General features: G+C 36.6%; 1 protein-coding gene across 4 annotated transcripts in view; it reads left to right on the forward strand.

Annotated features, from left to right (window-relative positions):
* Nucleotides 1-24222, forward strand: part of Il1rapl2 (interleukin 1 receptor accessory protein-like 2) — a 1532967-nt gene that overhangs the window by 1434052 nt on the left and 74693 nt on the right. For all 4 annotated transcript variants that reach the window (XM_063279885.1, XM_063279884.1, XM_063279886.1 and 1 more), the window contains 1 exon segment: nucleotides 12308-12437. In XM_063279885.1, coding sequence (XP_063135955.1) covers nucleotides 12308-12437 — 130 coding nt within the window.

Consider the following 24222-nt stretch of genomic DNA (forward strand, 5'->3'; position numbering starts at 1 on the left):
CTTGCTTTTAATCAGGATTCTGACTACTGACAGTTAACGAAAGACGGCAAGGAGAATGGGCCAGGGTGAAAGAATGTTGAGTTTGCTCTTGGCTCCTGTCAAATGGGGAGGAGGGTGTGACAGAGACAATCAGCTCTGAGAACAATTTTTCCCAAACTAGGTCAGCCGGATAGTCTACTTGTAGAACATTCTCTCTGTGGGGCATAGGGAGCAGTACACGGTATGGTTCTGTCCCAAGGACGCTTGTGAATATTCTGAAGGTTTTATCCACATATATGAAAATAAAACTACATGCAATAAAACTATCTTTCACAAAGAGTTCTTAGTGACACCAAAATTCTTAGAGGCATAGATGACTGATTTTTTTTTTAATCAGAGCTGATAAACAACTAGGAAAGAGCCCTGAACACAGTGTTTATTCAAATGAAGTGGCATGTTTGTGAAAAAATACACAATAGCCCTATAAAAATTCAAACTAGAAACCTTCTCACAAAGTGCTTATAAAAGCAAGAAGTGCTATAATTAATAAGTTGCCACAAAGGAAAAATTATAAGCATTGCTTTATAGTAAAACTTCATCGTTTATATTGACACTGCAAAAAAAAAGTAGAGAAGAAATACAGATTCTAGGACTGGATCCAGAAGTCAGAGACAGACATACTCCCCATGGATTTGGGAAAGAACTTCGGATGCAAGAAGAGCAAGATTATTGAACAGCCACTTTGAGGCCTGAGTGGGTAGATTTGTAATGAAGGATTTTAGCCAGCTCTGTCGTGGTAAACAACCTTCACTGCTTAACAGTTGTGCTCTTCTTTGAGATACTTTTAATGTGCTTTAAAATGTACATTAATTTTTCAAGGGAAAAATATCAATCTTATGGAAGAGTGTAAAATTAAACCTTTGACCCTTCCTCTCACGTTTTCAAATAACTGGACATTATTTTATGCAATTAGACAATGGTTTTCACCACAGAAGATATAAAGAATTAGTGAGATAAAAACTGAGCTTCTTGTCTTGTGAAGAAAGATGAGTATGTCTTTCCATTGTAATACTCTCTAGCAGAGGCATAAAGAAAAAGGAAATCCTTGTATCTGGTGAGAAAAGTAATAACTAACTTCAAAACTCCCTTTACTGTAGTTTACATAGTCTTCTGTCACCAAAGGAAAGAAACCATTATTTGAACTTATTTCATGAATAGCGTATATCTTTTCAATCTCCCTTTCTGACTCTCTGTCTTCATGGATTTGTGACCACAGGAAAGGAAAGACTCCATGCACATGGAACAATTCAAGGCAAACTCTAAAACACGTGCAAAAAGAAATGAAGACCACTCTCCAGTTGCCATTGCCTAAATATAAGAGTATGGTTGATTTGCCTAGGCATATAAACAGTGTCATCCTTCCCCTGATTACTACTTCAGGTTTGACCCTACTATGGGGAAAGTTATTAAAAGACAACCCAGATAATGTCTACGTTTCTTTTTTCCCCTTTTCTCTCTTCCTTTTTCCTCATCAAAATGGTGAATTGGGAAAGGGTCATGAAATACTCTCTTCTGAACTTGAGGTTGCCCTTGTAACAATGAACTAATGATACATTTTGGGGAAAGGGGAGTGTTATCTTCAGTGTTGTCACCACTGATGATTCCAGCATGCTTCTGTAGCTAACTTCAATCTCAAATTCATAAGGGACAATCTTGGCTAAACCAAGTTGGTCAAAAGGTAAAAGCAAAAGGACATGAAAGAACAGGAAGATTGGTGGGAAATAGAGGTGGGCAGGAGTGGATTGAGAAGAAGGTATAGAGAGCATTTGTGACCAGACAATATTACATCTGTGTGTCAAAGAATATAATTATGATTTAAGAATGAATAAGAAAATATATTTTTTGAAAAGTATGAATAAAAGAAGGAAATAGTAAGAATTGCATGGCACCAACTTACTATTCTTCCCTTGCCTAATGGATTTGTTGTAACTCACAAAACAAATTTAATTCAGGCAACATAAAATCAATTAAAATATAAAGAATGAAGAAATTGAGCTATTGAAAATCAAGCAAGCCCTATTCGAATGTGCTTATATATTGCTATAAGTATGAGAACTGACTTCTGAAGTGTGTTCTGTCTTCTGACATCCATACTTATGCTATTGCACATGTACACACACAAACATACACACACACACACACATACATATGTGCAATCATGTGAGCATGTGCACAGGCATACCACAGAGAGGGGGGTAGAAATGGAGAGAAATTAATATAAAATATAAGATCATAATAGGTATTTGTAAAAGGTAGCATGAAAGAGTGGTTAGGACCTTTGGCTCTAATATCTTATTGTAAATATCAGCTATGTATGATATTTATGATCTTGAACACATTATTTAACCCTTTTCTACATCTGTATGTAAACTGACAATAACAATCCTTTTCTGTGAGTATTAAAATGAACAAAACCCACTAAGGGCCTTGTTTGTTTATGTTTGTTGTAAAAAGTCATATGAGGCAGAGCACACCTAAACTGTCAACTCCCTGAGGCCCTATGAAAACATGATGTAGAGAAAAGAAAGAGGCACGTGTATTCTAGGAAAGATAGAAGTTCGTTTCATGTTATGTATGAATCCTGAACTAGACCTTTGTGTCTGCAGATTGAAGTTGGCATTGGTAAGAGGTGAAGCAATGCCAATCAAGTAGGCTACAAATCACAGCATACTGAATAGTGAGGCTACAGCTATTCGCGGTGAGGGGAAATTCAAAGTCCAAAAGAACCATTACAGAACTTTGCAAAATCAATAAAGTCACCAAAATATGATTGGTAATCTGGGAATAGCTTTATATTTCATTTTCCCAACTGTACATTGAACTTCAATATTTCTATTTTCTAAAAGATCAAAAGATCTTTGTGGGATTGTTTTAAGCATTCGTTTCTCAAAGATAGTCTGCAGAGAGCAAGTGAGATTCATCAAAGTGAATGGTACCTATGTTAAAACCTTGGCACATTTCATTTTGTTTTTATTTTTTGAAGATTTTTTGAAGGTTTCCATAGCCACAGTTTAGATCATACCATCATGTCCAGAAAAAAACACATCAGTGTTTTCTTCAGCCACCATGTAATCCCCGGATCAGTCTTCAGATACACACTGAGACATGCAGCAGTTTTATTGATGCATTTTTCCTGCTAACTTGTATAGCAGGATTTGACTAGAAAGTTGTCTATAAGACCAGAAATTGTGATCTTATCACTATGAGGGTAAGCAGCAAAAAAAAAAAAATTCTGTTTCCAATCAAATGTTTTCAAATGTCAAAAGGAACTTCAGAAAAAGTAATGGTTATCTAGTGTTCTGTTCTATGTTCTGTGTTTACTGCTATTCTATATAGGCTGTCTAGGACAATACAAGAAACTTTAGGAAGTGAAATTATTTTATCTCAAAATAAGTAAAGTGGTCTGCTCTTTCCTTCTACTTAGCACAATAGAGGAAGTAATGTGCATTTAATTTTGAATTATTAACTTACTCCAAATGAATTCTTTTGAAACCATGCATCCTCTTGAATACACACACACACACACACACACACACACACACACACACACACACAGAGAGAGAGAGAGAGAGAGAGAGAGAGAGAGAGAGAGAGAGAGAGAGAGAGGATTTGCTTAATTCAACTCTCATGACATCTCAGTTTGCTGAGAATGAGTTGGACTTACTGACATAGTAAGTTAATATCCAAGGACTTTGTCTTTGCCCCTAGAGAGCTTTTCCAAATCCTTTTGTCAAGCTGAGATATGGAGAGCACAGGGTCAAGGAAAGCAGGCCATAAGCCAAGATCATCAGAGCCAATATAAGCAGCAAAGAGCCAGAGGCTAGAAAGGAACAAGGGTTCAAGGCAAAGTAGGTCTCATAGGCAGGAAGCCCACTCTGAAATAAACAGGCAGAGATTAGAGAATATAGAGGAACTAAGAGTCCAGAGACAGCCAACCTGCAAAACAAAACACCATGGACCATGGGATTGTGGAGCTAAAGCTAAGAACCATCATAGGCACAGAGCCTTGCATCTCTATTCTTCTGTTCAAATAATCAGAAGGCGCTTTTTATAAAAGAGGGGTAGGACTAGAAGAGAAATAGCTCACCCCACCTGTGGAAGTCTAAAATGTATCGTTCTAGAATACTTGATTAAAATGTTAGATTTAGAAGAATGTTGAGAGAAATTCTTAGAATTTCTTAATTGACTCTATCACTTTTTAGAAGAAACAAATTGAAGCCTTTTGGGAAAGAGAATTTCTGAAACAAAACAAAAATAGCAATATGGTAGGAAGGCTGAAGCTACAAATTTACTGTTCTGACACCATGGCCTTTCCCATGATGCCCTTCTGTCTAGCCTCTGCCTAGAGCCTTCAAATGGCAGATATGGCTGAGAGTACTAAAATATTTACTGAGCCCATAGGTCTTTACCCTGATTGGATGAAAGGTTAAAAAAATCTAAGCAAAGTTACAGGCATGATGGATAGTTAAATGGAGATTCTGATCATTTTTCCTAGAAAAAATATAGTAAGAGAAACTTTTATTGAGATTGAGGCTATGTGGCAATTCATCAAAACAATTGCTGTTAACTCATCCTCATCCTCTTTAAACATCACATCACTTGTTGCACTGAACCAGTTGTAGTCCAAAGCCAATCCATCATGCATAATGGTGAAAACTGTTCTTTTTCATCTTGAGTTGAAACTATGCTGTGCTACTCCCCTATAGTATAGGCAAGTAATGTTTTCCTGTTCTTTGTTATCCTCAAAAAAGAGAGAGTTTAAGGTACTCACCATGTACTCTGTATTCTGTATCCCATCCCTCCCATCTCTTTGTCTACCTCCCATTCTCCCTCTCTCTCTCTCTCTCTCTCTCTCTCTCTCTCTCTCTCTCTCTCTCTCTCTCTCTCTCTCTCTCTTTCTCTCATATACACATTAATAATCATTAATTCTTCTTATTTAAAGTATCTTATTTTTTCCAAGTCTTCTTCTTCCCCATGTCAATTAATGTATTTATTTTCCTTCATTCTAAAATGTTGCTGTTCCATGGGCAGTGAACATCATGTTTCTGACGTTTTCACCATCTTGGGCAACAAGCTGATATGCCTCATTGTCTCATTAAGTTTTCATCTACCTTTGAATCTTAGTTGAAGAAATACATTGTTTACTATCAAATGTAATCTAAACTGTAGCTCAGTGGTTTCAGCTTCTAAATTTAGAGAATTTTGAGTAAAGAGACCCTCCTCAAGAAGGAAAGTGTTTAGAAAAAGACTGCACAAGATCGCTGTGTTAGTTAGAAGCTTCTTTCTTGTCTAGATGCATATTAATTAGAAGGCAACTTCATCTCTAGTCCATTAAGCACTGCTACGTATAAAAATAAATGAATTATAAATGATGGATTCTCTCTTCGGGTTTTAACTTTGACCTCAGTAAAGTCAGTCAGTTTCTTACTAGCCTTGTTTCTAAACCTTAATAACCCATTCAGTTGATTTGAGACTAGAAGTTCAGAGTAAGCAGAGACACGAGCATTTTCAAAATTGTAATTTTGGTTCCAAGGAGGTACTTACCTGTGGGATGACTGGTAAGAAAGGCTAAAGTAAAGAATGAAAAATCAACACAAGGAAAGGAATAAAATGTGGTGGTGGTGGTGGTGGTGGTGGTGGTGGTGGTGGTGCTAGTGGTGTGTTTGTGTGTGTGTGTGTGTGTGTGTGTGTGTGTGTGTGCACATGTACTCAAAGGAGGACCACAGAGGCACATGGGTATTCACTTACCTGTGTATTCATGTGCAAACATGCTCAGAGGTGGGGGAAGGAATAAAATTTCATTATCAAAATAGAACATTGTGTGTTTCCCTTCACTACAGCAAGGAAACCCTCATACATGCTTACATATCCTTGGATCTGCTTTCTTCTCTTAAACTTAATTTACTATTGGTTTAACTTCTTTGCTGTGCTGGAAGCAGAATCCCAGGCCCTTGCACATGATAAGCAGGGATTTTCAAACTGAGTTATATCTCCAACCAGTGTTTGGAAAAATGGCATGAGCTGTAAGGTACTCTAATTTAGACATTCCCTGTTTACAAAGTATCAGTCTGCCCTTCATCTCCCCATGAAGAAAAACAGACTTGATTACATAGAGAAAATGACATCTTTACTAACGAAATTCTTAAACATACCTTACAGCCTAAGGTATTATCCCTCTGTGCTCTGTGTGTCCTGTCACTAACTAATTAGACTGCAGTGTGTAGTTCAGGACACTCTCCCCGGTACACATAAGAGATATGTGCTCTGATTGTGAATTTCCTTCGTGGGAAATGAATAAACCTCTTGAAGTGGACAAACTTGTATGCATAAAGCCCAGTGGGAAATTGACAAGCTTTTATGTTGACATCATGACTACCCTCTCCCCTTTTCATCTTATCTCGTAAAAGCCAAATCTAAGTGTGATCCCAGAGAAAAAAGGATGATCTCTGTTTATGGTGGCAGTAAGAAGAGGAATTTGTTTAACAACTTCCTGAGAATGAAATAAATAAAATTAACCTCATTCTGGCTGATGTTACAGAATTTACACATTCCTATGGTATCTATTTAGCCACAAACTCAATGTAGTAGGTTTAATTGGTAGACGAAAGGCAAAATTCCTATTGTAGCTACCAAAAAATTCTACTTTAAAAGAGTTGATATGTATTTCAAGTTACAAAGCAAATAAGGCAAGTGTGAGGTTTTGGGAAAGAAAGAGTAACTCAAAACCAGAGAAAGGGAATAGCTCCAGGAAACATCACAAACAGATGTGGGCCTGAAGAGTCTCAGAGTCCTGCACATGATATATATATATATATATATATATATATATATATATATATATATATATATATATATATATATATATATATAATCATTTTTAATCTTTTTTTACAGTCCAGTCATTATCATTATCCCCCTCCTGTTCTGCCCTCCAACTATTCCTCATCCCATTCCTCCTCCCCTTTCTCCAAGAGGATGCCCCACACCCCACTCCACCAGGCCTCCCACTCCCTGGGGCTCCAGTCTCTTGAGGGTTAGGTGCATCTTCTCTCACTGAGGCCAGACCAGGCAGTCCTTTGCTCCCTTGCTCTATATGTGTCGGGAGTCTTGGACCAGCTAGTCCTGGACCAATCAGTGGCCTCTTTGGTGGCTCAGTGTCTGAGAGATCTAGGAGCACATGATATATTTCAAAAGTATGGATCTAGATGGGCAGATATCCTGCAATGTCTGAAAATCCATAAACTACAGACAGTGCATTTATTCTTATCATTATGTATAAATTGTGTGTTCCATCTTTTATTATCAGTAAAGTTTATATTATATGTATGTGCTATATGCTCATTTATTTCTAACATACCCGTTGTTAAATATTTATCATCAAATTGCTGATGTGTATCTTGGTTATTCTGAACAGTTTATAATCATATGATGTTAATAGTTGCAAACATAATAAAGCTGGTTATGATTTCTAGATTTTTCAAATTCTCAAGGCAACCGTTCAAATGTTGATTTTCAGAGAGCTTGTTGAGAAAGAAAATTGAAGCAATGCTTAGGCAAAGGAGAATCAAGCCAGTCCATGTATATGCTTTTAAAAATAAACAAAAATAAACCCTCTTAACATATTACTTAGCACTGACAAAGTTCTTTTTATATGATGAACTTCTTAACGATCAGATGTGAATCTGAACTAGCTATTTCTACTAATTAGACATAGTTACAGAATGACTTTCAAATGCTCTGGAGACAAAACAAGACAGTAGCTAACAGATGCTACTCCTAGCTATGATTTGGCACATAGGGCAGATGTCACAGATACCTAGAGAAATTCCATTTAAAATTAATTTCCCATCAACCCAGAGAGCCTTCTCATGCCTCTTAGAAGAGGAGTATCTACTCTTTAGCACATGCTAAACATAACTATTTGATAAAAGATCCCTAGGGAACTCTTCTTTGAATGTGGCAGATGATGGCTGAACAGTTTTACTGTTTTAGGCCATCAACATAGGATTAAGGATATTTACCAAGCACTGTACAAAATAAACTTCTGAAATATCTATCTCTTGTGTTTATTTAACAAGGATCTTTCTGATGGGAAGAGAAAAATTACCAGATAAATTGCCAGTAATTTGGATGCAGTGTCAAGGGAAAGGGCAGACACTGTAATTTTTGCTGGACCACTTCAAGAAGCCCCCTTTTTACACACTGTACTAATTTTCTTCATTAAATTCTTTCCAGTAATGTAAAGATATTTTAACATATGTGTTTTCAACATAATCCAGAAGAGAAGTAACCAATATTTATATCTATAATTTTTTGCTAGACGTTTCAGTGACTGGAATCTCTTAGAATAAAGGTTATCCCGATCTGTTAATTATTCTGTGATCTGGTTTATTTTTCCTTAAATACCTTCAATGATGTGAGAAAGAAAGAAAGATATAGGAAAATGGAAGCCTATTCATATTTAGAAAACTTAGAATCTTTTCTATATATAAGCAAAATTTACAAGAAAATATTCAAAATATATTGTCCTACAGATGCTCATGAATAAAAGAACACAAGATTGACATGATCAGGGTGAAAATATCTCTGACTCAAGACCAGTTCAGAATCTTCCTGAAATTTAATTTCTTCATGGATGATCAAGTCTCAGAAAGCAAAAAACACTGAGCTCAATTCTGATGATGTATCTGTGTTCATGAAGTACTTTCATATGCATTTGTCTTCTTTGAGGTCCTCCCAATTATTACTATCTTCCAATCTCATTGCATACATAAAAATTATTTAACATAAAGTTAGAGTATCAGCTCACAGTCATGGTCATGACTGATCTAAGCATAAGAGTTAAATGTCTTAAATTTTAATCGAGTGTACTTTCTATAATGCATACTTTTACAAAACTTCAGATGAGTATGTGTCAACCATATTATGCAGATTATTTGCCTTAACAAATTGGACAGCTGCAGAAGAATCCAGAGGTCCATGGCCTGAAATTTGAGATGGGATATGTTAATATTTTAATAAAATAAATACTTGTCAATATATCTATTTTGTGTCTAAGCCCAACCTATCTCCAAGTGCCTGCCTTGTATTTCATTATGTCTTCATATGAACTCTACCTCCTACTTAGTTGCTCATTTCTGAAAGTGATCCTCAAAGGAAGTCATTTTCTAGCTATGGTGAGGAAAGATAGTTGGATTCAGAAAGTAGTAGTTGATAGAACATGAAAGCTATGGCTAAATTTTTTATTTATTTATTTATTTTAACTTGAGTATTAAGGAGAACATTAACAGAATAAATTGAGGATGGAAGATCCACAAGGAAAATATTCAGAAGTGGTTTTGTCTAATGATCTAAACAATGGCAAAATGTGTTTTATTAAAAAATATTTTATAATGTAATTATGAACTGAGGGATTCATGTGTGTCAAATGTCAGTATTGAATTGCCTATATCAAGCTGCACATCTGCTACATATGAACAGGGAGGCATAAGTCCACCCTCTATATGTTCTTTGGTTGGTAGTTCCAACTCTGAGAGTCCCAAGGTTCTAGGTTAGTTGATTCTGTTGGTCTTCCTGCCGAGTTTCTATCCCTTTTGGGGCCTGCAATCTTTCCTCCTATTCTTTTATAAGAGTCCTTAAACTCCATCCACTGTTTGGCTGTGGGTGGCTGTATTTGTCTGAGTCAGCTGCAGCATGGAACCTGTTAGAGGACAACATGTTCCTATCTGTAAGCCTAACAATATCATTAATAAGGTTAGGGATTTATGCTTGCCCATGACATGGTTCTCAAGTTGGGCCAGATATTGGTTGGCCATTCCCTCAGTCACTCCTCTGTCCCCTGTGCCTGCATTTCTTATAGACAGGATAAATTTTGGGTCAAAAGTTTATAGGTGGATTGGTGTTTCCATCGCTCCACTGGTGTATCTGTCTGGCTACAGGAAGTGGCCTCTTCAAGTTCTGTATCCCTAGTGTAGTGTATCACAGCTAAGGTCACCTCAATGATTCTTGGGCACCTCCCTTATTTTTGTAATTCAAATTTTGAATTTTAATTTATAAATTAAGCTCCTCCAGAGAGGTAGAATCAATGTGATTAAGAAAATTTATTAAGAGGATTAATGCAAATGATTATAGAAATTGAGAGAGATCACAGCAAGCTTTTGCAAGATTTAAAAAAAAAACAAGACAGTAGCAAGTCTTAAGCATCTAAAGAAATGTTCCACATCTTTAGTCATAAGGGAAATGCAAATAAAAACAACCATGAGATTCCACCTCAAACCAGTCAGAATGGCTAAGATCAAAAATTTCTGCAACAGCACATGCTGGCAAGGATGTGGAGAAAGAGGAACACTCCTCCATTGTTGCTGGGATTGCAGACTGGTACAACCATTCTGGAAATCAGTCTGGAGGCTCCTCAGACAATTGGACATTGCACTACCTGAGGACCCAGCTATACCTCTCTTGAGCATATACCCAAAAGATACTCCAACATATACCAAACACATGCTCCACTATGTTCATAGCAGCCTTATTTATAATATCGAGAACCTGGAAAGAACCCAGCTGCCCTTCAAAAGAGGAATGGATACAGAAAACGTGGTACATCTACACAATGGAATACTAATCAACTATCAAAAACAATGACTTTATGAAATTCATAGGCAAATGGATGGAACTGGAAAATATCATCCTGAGTGAGGTAACCCAATCACAGAAAAACACACATGGTATGCACTCATTGATAAGTGGCTATTAGCCCAACTGTTTGAATTACCGGGAAAGGGAATAACATTTGAAATGTAAATAAGAAATACCCAATTTAATAAGTAGATGGGGAGAAAAAGAAAAAAATTTCAAACTAGGGAAGCTTGCAATTTAGCCCTTGGTGTAGAAGCTGAAGATGTAAGAACCCTTGAGTATGTTTATGGCTATTCAAAGAGCAAGTGAACTTATAATATCTAAACAAGTAGAAGTTCTAATATCTAAACCAGGAGAAGAGTGTCTAGAGTCTAGGAGAGAGGGTGAGCTTTCCATTAGTGACTCTTTTCCATTAATGAGTGTTGTATTATGTCAAGTAATGGATAAAACAATTTAATGGAGGAAAAATTTATTTAGGTTTATGCTTTCATAAGGTTTAATTCCTGATAGCTTGACATCGTGCACTTGGGCAGAAACCATGGTGACAGAAAGTCTACAATAAAATAGTCCTCTTTTTGTTTCTTGTCAGATGGGAAATAAATAGAAGGGAATATACAAAGGGGAATGGGTGTCATAGAGTTCAAAAGCCTATCACCAGGAACCTATTTATTCACCACCACCTTTCACCAAACTCCAAAGTTGCAATCGTAATACTAATCCACACAGGGTTCAAGTGATTGTTTCCGAGCCCTTATAATGTAGTTTTCTTTTGCCACTGAGAACATAGCAGATGTCTGCTTAACTAATTCCCCGAGATATTTCTTAGTCTGATTAGGTTGACAACCAAGATTATCCATCACAGGGCTAGGGAGATAGCTCAGTGAGTAAATTGCTTACAGCTCAAGGAAAAGGACCTGAGTTCACATCTCCTCCATTGATATAAAACCTTGGCCTGGCAGCATGTCCCAATGTTATTCCTGCTGTTGACAGTTACTCACTTGCCATCTGAAAGGACATACTTCAGTGGTGACTCTGTCTCAAAAATTTAGAAAGGGAGAGAAGAAGTCACCTGACACTGGCCTCTGACCTTCGTATGTGAGCACAAAATAATGATGACCAACTATTGAGCTATTTCCTTAGTCCTTGCAAATCAAAACCAAAATTTAACGAACATTCTGTATCATTTTTTCTTAAAATAGATTAAAATAGGAAGAAACAAATTAAAGTCTATACAATATTAGCGAATAGTATATTGGTGATATGTTTTCACACTTATCAAGAATTAATGTATGCTCTTAAATAATTTTAATTTTAAAGGCAAGCTCATGTAAGGAATACTCTCAAAAAGGAAAATTAATTAGGTATCATTTTCATTCTTTCACTTCAGTTCTTGGGAGATGTACAGTACCATTAAAATGCTATAGAGTGGTAATTTATTTATTTTTTCAGCTTTTATATTAGCTTGAATTTTATATAATTTCCCAAAAGTCCTCATAACTTTTTTCTCACATGCAAGAATTGTTGGAAAACGGGCCACGTCTGAGTTTTCTTTTGTATATTAACTGTCCATCCCTGTCTCTAAATAACAAAGGGAAGAGATTTTTCTCATTAATAATTTTTCTCTCTTTCCCAGGTAAACCTCTGAACATCCCTTGCAAAGCTTTCTTTGGATTCAGTGGGGAGTCTGGACCAATGATCTACTGGATGAAAGGCGAGAAATTTATTGAAGAATTGGCAGGTCACATTAGAGAAGGTGAAATAAGGTACAGGAGTCCACTTGTTGATTTCTTTTTGCTGTCTTTGCAATTTATCATTAAGTCATGCTCATTGCGACTGCAAGTCATTCCATTCTCCAAGATCTGATATATTGGAGAGAGCCAGAGTGGTATCTTCTTTTAAAATAAACATTTTCAAAAACAGGTTATTTGCAAGTATCTAATAGTCTTTTCTGAGCGTCTTGGAGGGTGCCATCAAAATATAATGATCCCTCAAAGATGTTGAAGCAGATTTCATCATATTTCCAAGATTAGGTCACTGTTTGTGCACCAGTAATTAGCAGTGCTTTAAGTTTTGCAGGTGACATCTCAGTTTGCTGGGCAAATCTCTGTTCACTACTTGGGATCAAACAACCTTTGTATGTCATAACTGTAAAGCTGTAGTAGTGTTAGAAATCTGATAATTTGCCCAAATGACTGTTGGTTCCTGTTAATGTTTGTTTATTTTCTGAAAGAGATGGAACCTTCTGTGCAGTACCTTCTTCAATGTTTCCCATTTTCCTCTTATTGTCCTACCATCTGGGTGTGTAGCTGTCAGTTCAATTCATTTTCTTTGTGTTTTTATACTCATATATTTTATTTTTGGGAATTATAGTTACATTACTTCCTCTTCCATTTTCTATAACCAAACTCTCCCAAAAAGCTCTCCATAGCTTCAATTTTTCAATAATTGTTGTTTCATGTTTGTATATATGTACGTATGTATATATGTATGTACGTATATATGTACGTATGTATATATGTATGTATGTAGGTAGGTAGGTATAGTTATATGTATATGTACATATATATTCTTAAATACATAAATATAACCTTCTCGTTTGGTATAATGTTACTTGTACGTATGTTTTCAGGGTTGACCATTTTGTATTGGATAACTAACTGCTATATTTTCCCTGCGGAAATATATTTCTCCTATTCTCAGCACTCTTTGTTGACTGTCGTTCTTTGTGTAGGATTGGGTCCTCCTGGGATTTCCCCATCACTTTATCATGTCAATTGTTGTTGTCCTTGGTCAAAATCTCCTGTTGGTGTAACTTTATGGATGTAGCTTCTGACATCCCTAGAAGAAACAACCTCACAGCAAACTCTCTGTTCCCATCTCTTAATAATCCTTCCATCTTGTCATCTACACTCTTCCACAAACCTTAGTTGTATACATTATTATGTAGATTTATCTTTTGGGACTGGGCTCTAAAACTCTACATTATGATTGGTTGGGGGTATTCTGTAATGATATTTGTCCGTTGCAAAGAGAAGTTTCTTTGATGAAGGGTGAATACTGTGCTTAACTTTGGATATAAAGACAAATACATGCTCATAATACAGTTAGGAGTTGGGCTGGTGTCTTAGGGTTTCATTGCTGTGCAGAGACATCATAATCAAGGCAACTCTTATAAAAGACAACATTGAATTGGGGCTGGATTACAAGTACAGTGGTCCAGAGCATTATCATCATGGCAGGAAGCAAGACAATGGGCAGGCAGACATGGTGCTGGAGGTGCTGAGAGTTCTACATCTTGATCTTAAGGCAACCAGGAAGAAAGACTGTCTTCTTCAGGCAAACAGAAGGGTCTCTCTCTCTTCTACGCAGGGTGAAGCTTGAACATAGGAGCCCTCCAAGGCCTGCTTACACAATGACACACTTCTGCCAGCAAGACCACACTCACTCCAATAAGGCCACACCTCCTAATAGTGCCACTTACCATTGGCCAAGAATATGCAAACCACTACAGCTGGAGTTATCTTCTCATTTGTCCAGTAAAAAGTCAGGGATTTTCAGACTTGTATATAATGGCTATTGATAGGTATAGGCACACTTTTCCTTCATTCATTCTCACTAAAAATTACGTATTAGGAATCAGTATAATTTTTTCAGAGAACTTGTGTTAATATGTACTTTCATGGGCTTTTTTCTGAGAGAGTTTGGTTATGTTTTCCAGACTGGTTTAAAATTCCTGGACTTATGGGATCCTCCCACTTTAGTCCTGCTGAATAGATAAAACCATAGACATATGTGCACCATGCTTGGCTCAAGATTTCTTGAGTTATATTATATTATAGTTATATTATAGCATTGTGCATAAAAATCATACTATTTAATACTTACCACAATTGATATCTATAATTATACCTGTGATAATCAGTGTTCATATGTATACTCAAACAATTCTAACCTATAGATTCATTATTTTGAAGACCCATAATCTTGAAAACCATATTTGAAAATAGTATATTTCAAGAAAATAGTTTAGGAAAATATATTTGGCATTCATTGTCAGGTATCATAGAGATAAAAACCACATGACCACATTTTATACTCTTTAGGATAGTTTAAGTAAAAAAATATGAGCTATGAATTATGTTGGTGAAGATGTAGAAAAATTGAGAACCTCACGTACTGGTGATACAAATGTAAAGTAGTACAATAACTTTGAATAACCACTGGTAAATTATTTTTTCTTTTACTGGATGTTTTTAATTTACGTTTCAAATGTTATTCCCTTTCCCATAAGCCCCCTATCTTATCCCCTGCCCCTTCTTCTATAAGGGTATTCCTCTTCACATCCATTTCCCTTCCTGCCACCCTGACATTCCCCTATACTGGGTGTCCAACCTTGGCAGGACCAAGGGCTTTTCCCTCCATTGGTGCCCAACAAGGCCATGCTCGGCTACATATGCAGCTGGAGCCATAGCTCAATCCATGTATAATCTTTAGGTAGTGGTTTAGTCCCTGCAACCTCTGGTTCATTGGCATTGTTGTTCTTATGGGGTTGCAAGCCCCTTCAGCTCTTTCAATCCTTTCTTCAATTTCCTCCAACAGGGGTCCCATTCTCAGTTCAGTGGTTTGCTGCTAGCATTCACCTCTGTATTTGACATGTTCTGGCTTTGCCTCTCAGGAGACATCCATATCCAGTTCCTGTCAGCGTGCACTTCTTAGCTTCATCAATCATATCTAGTTTTGGTGGTTGTGTGTGTGTGTGTGTGTGTGTGTGTGTGTGTGTGTGTGTGTGTGTGTGTGTATGACATGTGGGGCAGGATCTGAATGACTGTGCCTCCAGTCTCTGCTTAAAACTTGCCTCCATATCGCCTCCTATGGATATTTTTGATCCCCCTTTTAAGAAGGACTGAAGCATCTGCACTTTGGTGATCCTTCTTGAAATTCATGTGATCTGTGGATTTTATCTTGGGTAATTCAAGCTTTTGGACTAATATCCACTTAAAAGTAAGTGCATGCCATGTGTGGTTTTCTGTGATTGGGTTACCTCACCCAGAATGATATTTTCTAGTTCCATCCATTTGCCTATAAATTTCATGAAGTCATTGTTTTTGATAGCTGAGTAGTACTCCATTGTGTAGATGTACCACATTTACTGAATCCATTCCTCTGTTGAAGGGCATCTGGGTTCTTTCCAGCTACTGGCTATTATTAATAAGGCTGCTATAAACATAGTAAAGCATGTGTCTTTGTTGTATGCTGGAGTACTTTTGGGTATATGCCCAGGAGAGGTATAACTGGGACTTTGGGTAGTGCAATGTTCAATTTTCTGAGGAACCGCCAGACTGATTTCCAGAATGGTTGTACCAGTTTGCAATCCCACCAACAATGGAGGAGTGTTCCTCTTTCTCCACATCCTCGCCAGCATCTGCTGTCACCTGAGCTTTTCATCTTAGTCATTCTAACTGGTATGAGGTGGAATATCAGGGTTGTTTTGATTTGCATTTCCCTGATGACTAAGGATGTTGAACATTTCTCTAGGTATTTCTCAGCCATTTGGTATTCCTCAGCTGAGAATATTGTGTTTTGCTCTGTACCCCATTTTTAATAGGGTTATTTGCCTCTCTGTAGTCTAACTTCTTGAGTTCTTTGTATATTTTGGATATTAGCCCTCTATCAGATGTAGGATTGGTAAAGATCTTTTCCCAATCTGTTGGTTGCCATTTTGCCCTAATGACACTGTCCAATGCCTTACAGAAGCTTTGCAGTTTTATGAGGTCCCATATATCGATACTAGATCTTAAAGCATAAGCCATTGGTATTTTGTTCAGGAAATTTTCCCCCATGACGATGTGATAGATTCTTTCCCACTTTTTCATCTATTACTATGAGTGTCTCTGGTTTGATGTGGAAGTCGTTGATCCACTTGGACTTAAGCTTTGTACAGAGTGGTAAGAGTGGATCAATTTGTATTCTTCTACATCCTGACCTCCACTTAAAGCAGCACCATTTGCTGAAAATGCTATTTTTTTTGCATTGGATGGTATTAGCTCATTTGTCAAAAATGAAGTGACCATAGGCATGTAGGTTCATTTCTGGGGCTTCAATTCTCTTCCACACCTCTACCTACCTGTTTCTGTACCAATACCATATACTTTTTATCACTATTGCTCTATAATACTGTTTGAGATCAGGAATGGTGATTTCTCCAGAAGTTCTTTTATTGTTAAGTATAATTTTCACTGTCCTGGGTTATTTTTAATTCCAAATAAATTTGCAAACTGCTTTTTCTAACTCTATGAAGAATTGAGTTGGAATTTTGAAGGGATTGCATTGCATCTGTAGAGTGTTTTTGGTAAAATGGCCAATTTTACTATATTAATCCTGCCAATCCATGAGCATGGGAGATCTTTCCATCTTCTGAGGTCTTCTTCAATTTATTTCTTCAGAGACTTGAAGTTCTTGTCATAGAGATCTTTCACTTGCTTGGTTAAAGTCACACCAAGGTACTTTATATTATTTGGGTCTATTATGAAGGGTGTCGTTTCCCTAATTTCTTTCTCGGCTTGTTTCTCTTTTGTATAGAGGAAGGCAACTGATTTATTTGAGTTAATTTTATACCCAGCCACTTTGCTGAAGTTGTTTATCAGCTTTAGTAGTTCTCTGGTGGAACTTTTGGGATCACTTAAATATACTATCATATCATCTGCAAATAGTGATATTTTGACTTCTTCTTTTCCAATCTGTATCCCCTTGACCTTGTTTTGTTGTCTGATTGCTCTGGCTAGAACTTCAAGAACTATATTGAATAAGTAGGGAGAGAGTGGGCAGCCTTGTCTAGTCCCTGATTTTAGTGGGATTGCTTCAAGTTTCTCTCCATTTAGTTTAATGTTAGCAACTGGTTTGCTGTATATGGCTTTTACTATGTTTAGGTATGGGCCTTGAATTCCTATTCTTTCCAGGACTTTTATCATGAAGGGGTGTTGAATTTTGTCAAATGCTTTCTCAGCATCTAATGAAATGATAATGTGGGGTTTTTTTTTGTTTTTTGGTTTTTTTTTTTTTTGAGATTGTTTAGGTAATGAATTACTTTGATGGATTTCCATACATTGAAACATTCCTGCATCCCTGGGATGAAGCCTACTTGATCAGGATGGAAGATCATTTTCATGTGTCCTTGGATTCAGTTTGTAAGAATGTTATTGAGTATTTTTGCGCCAATATTCATAAGAGAAATTGGTCTGAAGTTCTCTTTCTTTGTTGGGTCTTTGTGTGGTTTAGGTATAAGAGTAATTGTTGCTTCATAGAAGGAATTCGGTAGTGATCCATCTGTTTCAATTTTGTGGAATAGTTTGGATAATATTGGTATGAGGTCTTCTATGAAGGTCTGATAGAATTCTGCACTAAACCCTTCTGGTCCTGGGCTCTTTTTAGTTGCGATAGTTTACTTAGGACTTATGAGGTTGTTTACATGGTTTACTTGTCCCTGATTTAACGTTAGTACCAGGTATCTGTCTAGAAAATTATCCATTTCCTCCAGATTTTCCAGTTTTGTTCAATATAGGATTTTGTAGTGAGATCTGATGATTTTTGAATTTCCTCAGATTCTGTTGTTATGTCTCCCTTTTCATTTCCGATTTTGTTAATTTGGACACACACTCTGTGCCCTCTGGTTAGTCCGGCTAGGGGTTTATCTATCTTGTTGATTTTCTAAAATCTCTTGGTTCTGTTGATTCTTTTTATGGTCCCTTTTGTTTCTACTTGGTTGATTTCAGCCCTGAGTTTGATTATTTCCTGCCTTCTACTCCTCTTGGGTGTATTTGCTTCATTTTGTTCTAGAGCTTTTAAGTACGCTGTCAAACTGCTAAGGTATGCTCTCTCCTGTTTCTCTTTGTAGCCACTCAGAGCTATGAGTTTTCCTGTTAGCACTCTTTTAATTGTGTCCCATATGTTTGGGTATGTTGTGCCTTCATTTTCATTAAATTCTAAGAAGTCTTTAGTTTCTTTATTTTTTCCTTGACTGAATTATCATTGAGTAGAGTGTTGTTCAACTTCTGTGTATATATGGGGAGTCTGTCATTATTGTTGTTATTGAAGACCAGGCTTAGTCAGTGGTGATCTGATAGGATGCATGGGATTATTTCTATCTATCTGTATATGTTGAGGCCTGTTTTGTGGCTGATTATATGGTCAATTTTGGAGAAGGTACCATGAGTTGCTGAGAAGTATATCCTTTTGTTTTATGATGAAATGTTCTCTAAATATCAGATAAGTCCATTTGGTTCATAATTTTTGCTAGTTTCTCTATATCTCTGCTTAATTTCTGTTTCCATGATCTGTCCATTGATGACAGTGAGGTATTGAAATCCCCTACGATTATTGTGTGAGGTGCAATGTGTGATTTGAGCTTTAGTAAAGTTTCTTTTATGAATTGCATTTAGAGCATATATATTTAGGATTAAGAGTTCAACTTGGTGGATTTTTTTTTGATGAATATGAAGTTTCCTTCCTTATCTTTTTTGATGACTTGTGGTTGGAAGTCGATTTTATTCAATATTAGAATGACTACTCCAGCTGGTTTCTTCAGGTCATTTGCTTGGAAAGTTGTTTTCCAGCCTTTTACTCTGAGGTAGTATCTGTCTTTGTCTCTGAGGTGTGTTTCCTGTATGCAGCAAAATGCTGGGGCCCTTACCTACCCAGTCTGTTATTCTGTGTCTTTTTATTGGAGAATTTAGTACATTGATGTTGAGAGATATTAAGGAATAGGGTTTGTTGCTTCCTGTTATTTTTGTTGTTAGAGGTGGAATTATGTTTGTGTGTCTCTCTTCTTTTTGTTTTGTTGAAAGGTGATTACTTTCTTGCTTTTTCTAGGATGTAGTTTCCTTCCTTGTGTTGGAGTTTTCTATCTATTATCCTTTGTAGGGATGGATTTATAAAATGATATTGTATAAATTTGGTTTTGTCATGGAATATCTTGGTTTCTCCATCTATATTAATTGAGAGTTTTGCTGGATATAGTAGCCTGGGCTAGCATTGGTATTCTCTTAGGGTCTGTATGACATCTCCCCAGGATCTTCTGGTATAGTCTCTGGTGAGAAGGGTGGTGTAATTTTGATATGCTTTTAATATTCTTTCCTTGCTTTGCTCATTTGGCGTTTTGGTGTTTTGACTATTATTTGACAGGTGGAATTTCTTTTCTGGTCTAATGTATTTTGAATTCTGTAGGCATCTTGTATGTTTATGGGCATCTCTTTCTTTAGATTAGGGAAGTTTTCTTCTATGATTTTGTTGAAGATATTTACTGGTCCTTTGAGCTGGGAGTCTTCACTCTCTTCTATACTTATCATCCTTAGGTTTGATCTTCTTATTGTGTCCTGGATTTCCTTGATGTTTTGGACTAGGAGCTTTTTGCATTTTCCATTATCTTTGATGGTTGTGTCAATGTTTTCTATGGTATCTTCTGGCCCTGAGACTCTCTCTTCTATCTATTGTATTCTGTTGATGATGCTTGCATCTATGACTCCTGATTTCTTCTCTAGGTTTTCTATCTCAAGGGTTGTCTCCCTTTGTGCTTTCTTTATTGTTTCCGTTTCCATTTTTAAATCCTGAATGGTTTTGTTCAATTCCTTCACCTGTTTTTTGTGTTTTCCTTTAATTTTTTCAGGGATTGTGTTTTCTCTTTAAGGGCTTCTATTTTTACTTGTGTTCTCCTATATTTCTTTAAGGGAGTTATTTATGTCCTTCTTAAAGTCATCCACTATCATCATAAAGTGTGGTTTTAAATATAAATCTTTCCTTTCCAATGGGTTTGAATATCCAGTATTTGCTTTGGTGGGAGAACTGGGCTCTGATGATACCAAGTGGTCATGGTTTCTGTTGCTTAGGTTCCTGAGCTTGCCTCTTGCCATCAGGTTGTCTCTGGTGTTAGCTTGTCTTGCTGTCTCTGACAGTAGCTTGACCTTCCTATAGGCCTGTGTGTCAGCACTCCTGTAGACCTGTTTTCCTTCAGCTGGATCTGGGAACTGAGAGCTCTCCTCTCAGGTGTCTAGGCGTTCCTGGTAACTGGCTTTCAGCTCTTGGCACAGGCAGAAGCCTGAAGGGTCCCACCCCTGACTGCTCCTAGGTCCCTGTGCCCAAGGAGCACAGATGGTACTAGGTGATTTCCTCCTGTGTCAGGAATGTGGGCAGAAAGTAGTGTCTCCTCCGAGTTCTCTGGAGTATCTGCACTTCTGAGGGTACAGCTCTCTCCCCCAGGTGATTTGGGTGACTGGTACAGGTCCTGTTAAATTCACAGTGCTACTAGGTGTTGCAGCACTATCTATAATCATCTTGTATGTGAATTTTATCTCAATAAAGCCATTCAAAGAGTATTTTGAGGTATGTTATTCCACAGGTAAGGCTCATATTGAACTCCTCATCCTCCCTGTTGCTCATATTTTCAATCATGAACTACTACAGCAGGCTTTTTGAAAAGGTTGTTTTCACTATGTAATTTCTAGATTTTATTTTTATCAGTGTCTTTTCATCCTACTCATTCTTTCTTCCCCCAGCTCCTCTCAGAACCCCCTTTCATACTCACCAAACTCTCCGTCCTTTAAAAGTTTTTATTTTCATTGTATTGGTAACTTGACATAGCATAGAGCTACAGAAAACAGTGATTCATACATTTAAAGCCCTTGAACTTGAAGTTTTCTGTTAATACAATTATATGAGTAATGTTTAATGATGTATTTTCAGCATATATAATTGAACCTGTTTTAACTCATTTTGTAACTAGTCAAGCTTAAAATTATTATCGCTATATCTACTTTAAAATGTACCACTCTTCACTTTTTTCTGAGAAAGAAACTCTCCCTCAAAAAGACACGTGTTAGATATATTTGTACCTACTTAGATCCTAATTGCATTTATACTGCCCAAAGGCTCTGAGCTTGGTTTCTTCAGCAAGAATAGTAATTATATGAACCCAAAGTAATTACCTCCCCTTTCTAGGATATGACTGAGTGGATTTTTAAAAGTAAACAGTTTTATTGGGCTATAATTGACAGGCAATAAACAACATACAATTTAAGGTTTACAATCCATACAAGCTGATTGATGTATGCATATGCTTGCAAAACACTTGCCATAAAGAAGTTATCACCTCTTGTTTCCTGGTGCCCCTTTGAAATCCTTTCCACAGCACTAATCTTCTTGTCACTATAAATCAGTCCACATTTTGTAGTTTTATATAAACAGAATAATGTAGTACATACGCTATACGTTTGGATTATTTCATTTGACAAGATAATTAGGCATGGGTTATGTGCATAAATAGCTCATTCTTTTAATATCAGTGAGTACTGCTATGTGGAGATATCATATAAAAGTTTGGCTGTCTACTTATCTGTTGCTTGCATTTGAGTTGTATCTAGTGTGGAATCAGTAAAGATGATATCAATATTAACATATGTATGTCCTTATGCAGCTCTATTCCCTTTTTGCTTAGCTAAATATCTAGATATGGAATAGGCAAATCATATATAAAGTGTACATTTACATTTTCATTTAATTTTCAAATATTTTAAATTGTATTTCAGTGCAACTTATGTCAAATTTATTTTTAATTGTTCATCTTCATATGTAACACTCATTTAGTATTTTTTCAATAGGGTATCTTTAGAGATAATGTAAATTGAATACATTCATTGAATCAAAGAGCAAAGGCATGAAGCCTAAGAATGTCCTCCTAATTTGCAGAGTAATTACCCTTGATGCAAATGTTAGGATCTATGCTTATTCTTACAGACCACCCTGGTTCTACGTAACAAGCTGGGAATAATTTTTAAGGACACACAGAGACATACAGAAATAATAAAAGCATATAAATTGTGTTTCCAAACAGATTTAAACATGAAATAAATAAACCAGAAAATGTACAAAAATGTATATGGTATATGAATATTAGTATTTATTATATTATTAAGAGACCCATATACTTATATATTTGAAACTAGATATTACTTTGAATTTACTACCACCTTTATTTTAGGCTTTCTAGTTTTGACTCACAATGAAAAGGAATACACAACAGACAAATGAAATTTTTGGAAAAGAATAAATGAACTCACAGTTGCTAATAATTCAGAGAGCTGGGGATGGTTCAACCAATGACAATCATATTCCAATATTTGAACCAAAATCTGTCATGGTTTCTGCCAGCTTTTGTCTGTGTTCCTACTGTGATCTCAGTGTCCCTTACAATCCATGTGTGAGAATGTTCCATGCTGCTGTGAAAATTAATTTGCTGTCGTTCTTGTGAAAACTGGGTCACAGCTGGGTGACACACACCCTTAATCCCAGCACTTGGTAGGTAGAGGCAGGCAGATCTCTGTGAGGTCCAGACTAGCATGGTCTAAAAGAGAGTTCCAGGACAGCCAGGGCTTCACAGAGAAACCCTGTCTCAAAAAAGCAACAAACAACAACAACAAAACCTGGTTATATTTGGACAGGCCCACTAACCCCATCTGTGCCCAGTTACTAGAGTAATATGGCAATTATAAGTAATTTTTCTCCATTCTGAGATATAAATCTATTATCCAAAATTATTTTGCTAATGACAGGGGAGCCCCTTTTTACTTTTAACAAGGTCTCTCTAGGCAGTTGTGGCTGTCCTGGATTTCTGTGACTGGAGTGTATTGAACTCACAGAGGTCCTCCTGTTTCTGCCTCCTGAAAGCCTGAATTAATGGTGGGAACCTCCACACTTCTATTGCCATCTCTTTTTAGGGATGGGGATATAATTCCAACATTTCTTCCCTCTTCCCTCTAAGCCTTCTCATGTGCCCATCCCCACTGTCCTTCAAATCCATGCCCTCTTTTCTCATTAATTGCTATTGAATGTATATATGTATGTGCATGTATTTTCCAAACGATAGCCTGCTCATGATGCTTATAATGTTACTTATATGTATGTTGTCAAGGCTGTCTATTTGGCACTGGACAACCATTTGTGTTTCCCTGGGGAGGACCACCTCTCCTGCTCCCAGTGTTACTTAGTTTGCCTAAAGTGTTTTGTGGAGGCCTGAGGCCTTATGGGCTTTTCCCCATCCAATTTGGCCTGTCTATTGCTGTTGACCTTAGGATCCTTTTTAATATTGAAATATTTATTAGAAAAATACAGTATTAGCATTCTTATTTCCTCAAATAGCATTCTTATTTCCTCAAATGTCTATCACATCTAAGAGCTGGAAAACTTTGGACTCTTCTAGAAAATAAGATTTATTTGTTTGGCAAACAAGCTTAATATTTCTCAAAACTTTTGGATAGAAAATTTGTAAATATATTACAGATAATTCCTATTTATCTTAACCAAATTTCTCCCATTTTTATTAATGTCTTCTGTTTCTATATTTATTAGAACAGGAATTAAAATCAAAGCATATTTGTTAACTAAGATCCAATTTTCAATTCAGATTCTGTTAGCTTTTGCTGACCCTTCCTTCTCCAGAAGGCAGATGCCTAGTTACATTAACATGAAGTTACAACATTTTAAAATGAAAGGCTGCTGTTCTCT

The sequence above is a fragment of the Rattus norvegicus genome, chromosome X, assembly GCF_036323735.1.
Source record: "Rattus norvegicus strain BN/NHsdMcwi chromosome X, GRCr8, whole genome shotgun sequence".
NCBI lineage: Eukaryota > Metazoa > Chordata > Mammalia > Rodentia > Muridae > Rattus > Rattus norvegicus.